Raw genomic sequence first — 5,905 nt, 5'->3', positions numbered from 1 at the left:
TATCTTCTCTCACAATCCAAATATATTGGTGACATTCTAAAGCAAGTTCATCTATTTGACACTCACACTGTTGATACTCCACTTAAGGTTAATGTTCGGTACACTTCTACTGATGGTGTTCCCTTGCTAGATCCATCTTTATATCGCACTCTAGTTGGCAGTCTAGTATATCTCACCATCACTGGACCCGACATTGCTTATGTTGTACATATTGTTAGTCAATTTATTACTTCTCCCACTTCGATACATTGGGAAGTTATGCTTCGCATCCTTCAATATCTTTGAGGTACCCAGTTTCATAATATTCTTTATCCTTCCACTTCTACCTTTGTCTGCCTATTCAAATACAGATTATGATGGTGATTCTATATATCATAAGTTTACCACAGGATTTGTGTTTTCTTGGGAGATTTCCTTATCTTTTGGAAGAGTAAAAAGCAAAATGTTGTCTCTCGTTCTTCTACCGAAGTAGAATATCGTGATATGGCCTACTACTATTGAAATTGTTTGATTACGTTGGCTACTTGTTAATATGAGTGTTTTTCTCTCAAACTCTACCCTTATGCATTGTGACAACTCAAGTGTTACTCAAATTACTCACAATTTTATCTTTCATGAGTGCACCAAGCATATCAAAATTGATTGTCATTTTACTTGTCATCACTATCAAAATGGTACCATCACTTTGTCATTTATATCATCTTCCATACAAATTGTAGACTTACTCGCATTCCACAGAACGATTTCAATTTTTGTTTAATAAATTCTTAATGCTTTCTGTTAGTACATCATGAGTTTGAAGAGGATGTTAGTATATGATAAATTATTATATAAGGATAAATTAATCTTTTATTATTACTTTATTGTCTATTTATATTTCTTATTCCCTTTATAAACCTAAATTTTTTACAATATAATTCGCTAGTCTCCTTTTGCTTTGCGTTGCATTTTGCACTTTATTTGCATTATTTGCTTTATTCATATTATATATAGAGAGAGATATTGAGGTGGAATATTTCATTTTATTTCAAAAGTTATGAAATGATGGAATGCAATCATCATTCTCCTAAAATAGGTTTTCCACCATAAATTGATTCAATCAAAAATGATTTGTTCCAATTCTATTCCATTGCATCTACAAAATATATATGAACCAGAAATTAACTCTTTAGAATCATAACACTATATATTGTCAAATGATTGGGATTAACCTTCATTATATTGAAACTTTGCTATTTGTATGAGTCCGAAATTTAGTTGATAAGCACAAGCTTCCATCGTTTACTAGTTCTAGAAAATTTAGAGAATTTTAGATTAAAGAGCTAAATATGATGAACATTTGATATCGATGAAGAAATATGTTTATAGCATTGGTTACAAGAAGAGTAACTTTATACATATAATGACTATGCAAAGATTTAGCATAAAGGATATAAAAATGGTGATGAAGGATAGAAGTTGTTTGTCAAATATAAAAGAGGTGCATGTTGAAATAGTGGTGCTATGTTGTGTATCAATATATTATACAAGTAGAGAAAAGGTTTACCCAAATAATTATTTACGTTTCTTTGAAAAATAATAACTATTTGCAAAAATACAAACCTTTCAGGAAAATACAGTGCAAGATACTCAACTCAGCCAATTTTCTCCCAGTGATTATATGAGCCTTCTCAGTGCAAGTTAATCCTGAAATTGTTGGATAAAGAGAAGAATAATGGATCTTTACTTCAATAGCATGTAGCTTGTGCAAAATTAACCATACGGAAGCAACTTAATAGATGTTGTAATCATCATATTAACCCCATGACTAATCTATTACTTGTCATTAAGAACATAAGTTTGACTAGTAGAATGGACTTGACAAGGTGAGCCTACTTTCATTCATTTTACGAAGATGAATGAGTCTTACTCGAGTGTAGAAAGTTCTGATATCTTTGAGATTGTGTAGTTAGTTTGAAATGACGAGAGTTCTGATGTCTGAAAGAATCTGTTCAACAATTGATGAAATTTCAGGCCTACAGTTTGTCTTGTGTTCCATAAACTAGTGTGTTATAGGCAATTAAAAGGATCAAAGGTTTTTGACTACCAAAGAATAGTTTTAAGATATGCACGACATTTCAAGGGAAAAATATGGTTTTTTTTAATCCCTTAATTATAGGAGACATGTGCATGTGAAAATATGGGTGCTCTATAGCAAACAAAAGAAACAAAGCACATCAGTAGGATCATGCTTCATTATCGAGCTTCCTGAAAGGTCATCTGCATCTGTCACGCTAAGATTTCATAGTTGCAATAGGTGGATCCTACTGCCTAAGGAAAGGAATAGACTACCACATCATACCTACAAATATGTGGCTCAACCAAAGATCCATCTCTAACTTCTCTAATTCCCCAAATCTCCTTTGGTACAATAAGTTAGATACGCTTCGTTACAATTATTAGCAACTTTGGTACTAAAAGTTAGACTCACTTCGTCACAATTATTGGCAATCAATACTATCTCTTGGTTGCTATGAACTTTCTTTTAAAATGGTAACAGATTAAAAAATTATTTAAGATATACACATTCACTTCATATGAGAAAAAAAAAAGTTATAGGTTCATTTACATAAGTTGCACTAAACCAAACAAAAAAGTTACAATCTACTTTATGCAGTTGTTTACGTTTGATATGCAGCTAGTGTGACCTGTGCAAAGTAGAGTATTACTGTCATATTCAATAATCAATATATTAATTTGTTATATTTAAGATAAACAAAAATGTTCTTTAGAAAGGTCTTAAATAAATATATCCTCAGTCAGCATGGAAAAGGATTTAGGAAAGAATGCCAATCAATGTTAAGATTAATGGTTATCTTGACAAGACACCTAATCCTATAAAAGATATCTTGAAATTCATTATGCTAATTCCTGCAACACGTCTGTAGAGTGTAGCCTTAATTATCGAAAATTTAAAAGGAAAAAAGCATTGATTAATTCTGGAATTGCCAAGAACTAACAAGTTTCAAGACGAGACCTAGCGACATATTTCAATAGAAGTTGCATTTCCACTACAAGTTTTATTACCACAGATCAGTTTGATCAAGAACGCCAGAAGAACAAATTCTTGTTAACAACAAACATTTTCTGATTCAAATATCCTATATCCTACTGGAAATAGAGCTGCAAAGTTCAAATAATAGGATGGCAGACTTGTTCTAAGCTTCACATGTTAATTATCAGAGAGAAAAAAGGGAATTAGATTGTAGTAAAATTAAGTTCCATTGCAGAAATGTAGGCACATGGAGGTTCAACGAAACAACCATATTCTTAAAGGAAAGGGGCATGAATTCAGCAAACAATGATGAGAAGTAAAGAAGTAACAGAAATTTGAAGCAGAGGAGACGGAGAGCATACCATCTGAACAAGTAGAAGCGACACGAGGGTAGAGTCCCATGGCTCACCCCCTGCTTTAAGCTCACCGGGCCGCACCCCACTCGGATCGGCACCTTCCCGGTACTAGCATCGCCCACCCGAAGCCCCACCCTCGTTCTCAGACTTAGCCCGAGCTTCACCTCCTTGCTCCTGAACCCCGCTTGGATCCTCCCCCCGGCGATCTCATCCACCGCCACCGACTTGGCCGCCGTCCAAAAGCGCACGACCGTCCGATTTCTCCTGGCCTGCTCGAACCCTGCGACCTTTGCCACCCCTACGTCTACGTCCCCGTCATCGTCGACCACCCTCACCCGCGCCTCCCCGTCTCCGTAATCAAGAATAATCTTGCCGTTAGGGTTCGAAATGAGGATCCCAACAGCGGTGGCTGCGTCGAGGAAGGTGCCGTCGGGCCTGGAGGTGACTCGGAGGCGGGTGGCGTTGAGCAACTCGAGGCGGAAGGAGGGGAACCGCGGCTGAAACCAGAGGTAGGTGAGCCCGGCGGCGACCGCGATGAGCGCGGCCAAGGCGAGGACCACTGCGGAGGCCCAGCAGCAGAACCGGCAGCAGAAGGATCGCCGAGAACGATGGCGGCGGGGCAACGCCTTCCCGGGCAGGCGAAAAGATGGGGGCAGCGGCCGCCGCCGGGGAGGCGGCTTCGGAACGGTCGGTGGTGGCGCCTGCGGGTCGCGATAACCGGGAGGTTTCTGGAGGGCCGGCTTTGAGTTAGGCTTTCCCTCCGCCATTTACTCAAATCTATATACTAATCCACTATTCCTCTACCGCCCAGATTTCTCAAAAACTAAAAGCGAAAAATCAAAGGATAATCGGTAAAATCCGTGCTCGTATCTGATGTCTTGAAGACGATGAATCGATGAAGTAAGACTGGCCGGAATTGAGATAAGCAGCGGCGACGCCGGCGAGAAGGGAGCAGAGACGAGTCCTCTCTAGATGTTCTCCGACGAGTGTAGGCAGGAAACGCCTCGAGATTCGTGAGGTCACGCCATCTCAGAGATCGGACGGAGGAGCAGGTTCATAGTGGTTCGAGCGAAATGAGATACGAGGAGTTAAGAGTAGTGGCGGGGGACAGTGGAGCCGAGCGTGCGTCTTAAAACGTACGCGCAGCAAGGAAGGAGGGGGGATGCTGACGTGGCAACACGACAATGGTTTCAACGGATGGGGCCCGAGCGAGCGCAGTATAGGTGGCGAAGCCATTAATAGAGACTTAAATTTGGTTGCTCCTGGTGGGATTTTTATATATTTTTAGAATTAATATTTTTCAATTATCAAATAATTTTATTGTGATATATATAAAAAAATAAATAGGCATAGTCCTTGATGCGGATGCAGCTTGAGGGCAAAAGGGGATTAGGAGAAAAGGGAAAGATGTTTTGGTCTTTTCGCATTTAGGATCTTTTTAGTGCTTAAAAAGAGCACTATTCACAGCGTGCTGGAGGGGTTCATGGTTTTGGTCGCCGTCAACCTAAATAGGATCAGGGGCGGCTTCTCCCCCTCACGCTCCTCGCCGACGCCGGTCGCCACTCCTTTTATCTCCTCCTCATGACGCCACCATCGGACCGACGCCGGACACAGACACCCTCTGCCTCCTCTTTTCCCTGCGAACGTCAGCTGCAGCTCCTCTCCCTTTCTTCCTCGGGACGTTGCTGGGCCAGCCGCACACGGCGACGTCACCTTCGCCTCTAGATCTGCACGTCGTCGCCTCCTGCCTCCCCTCCAGTGGCAACCTCTTCACTCACGGGTGGGGATGTCGTTGCCGCCTTCCTCTGCGCTGCAGTGATGCACACCCTCGACCATGAGCGACCTCGCCCGGATTGGGCCGCCACCTGCAACCTCCCGTCGCCCTCTCCCCGCTCCTCCGAGGTCGCCACCTCCTCCGCTCTCGACGCTGACACCGTCGAGGAGCTCTGCCTCCACCTCCAGTAGCGGTGCTACCGCCTCCGGCAGTCACCGACGCTGCCTCCAGCATCAACCAGCACCTCACGTTGCTGCCACCAGCACCTCAAGTCGCTTCCGGCACATACTGGCAGCCGGTAGGCCACCAGCGCCTCACGCCGCTATTGCCGGCGCCTCACGCCACTGCCACCCCCACCACCAGCCTACCCACGACCTCCATGATTTGTGTTATGCTTTGTGTGTTGTGTTCCGGCCATCGAGCCGCTGAGTTATTGGTATTATCCGGCCTGCGAGCCGTTGTAGTATTCTGACCTAGGTGTCGTTACCATGTCTTGACCTACGGGCTGCCTTATGGATCCAGGTTGCACCGTATTCCATGTCGTCGCTCTCAAATCCGGCTCCTCAACTGGCTCACACTCATCTACCAGTCAGGGTCACGACGACTCGATCAGTGCCGCGATCAGCTCATCGACCCATCCAAGGGCGCCCCCGGGGCCAGGGTACGTCGTCGTACTCATTTTGTACTTATTTTATTGTCTTGTTACTAGTCGGCTGCTTATATATTCGTGGGACTCGCTTC

The 5,905-nt window shown here is 42.8% G+C and overlaps 1 protein-coding gene across 1 annotated transcript; it reads right to left on the bottom strand.

The window, feature by feature from the left end:
• Window positions 1-1,353: 1,353 nt before the first annotated feature.
• On the bottom strand, window positions 1,354-4,486 carry LOC121980325 (NDR1/HIN1-like protein 6). Its single transcript, XM_042532320.1, has 2 exons — window positions 3,397-4,486; window positions 1,354-1,686 (listed from the first exon to the last, which is right to left on the bottom strand). Exons 1-2 carry the CDS (start codon window positions 4,155-4,157, stop codon window positions 1,671-1,673), a joined length of 777 nt encoding a protein of 258 aa, XP_042388254.1. The 5' UTR covers window positions 4,158-4,486; the 3' UTR covers window positions 1,354-1,670.
• Between the last annotated feature and the right edge of the window lie 1,419 nt (window positions 4,487-5,905).

This window comes from Zingiber officinale, chromosome 5A (assembly GCF_018446385.1).
Source record: "Zingiber officinale cultivar Zhangliang chromosome 5A, Zo_v1.1, whole genome shotgun sequence".
Lineage (NCBI taxonomy): Eukaryota > Viridiplantae > Streptophyta > Magnoliopsida > Zingiberales > Zingiberaceae > Zingiber > Zingiber officinale.
This window is presented reverse-complemented; position numbering and strand designations above follow the sequence as displayed.

Coding starts and splice junctions, on each gene's coding strand:
- LOC121980325 (XM_042532320.1), bottom strand. CDS start 4,157: ATGGCGGAGGGAAAGCCTAACTCAAAGCCGGCCCTCCAGAAACCTCCC.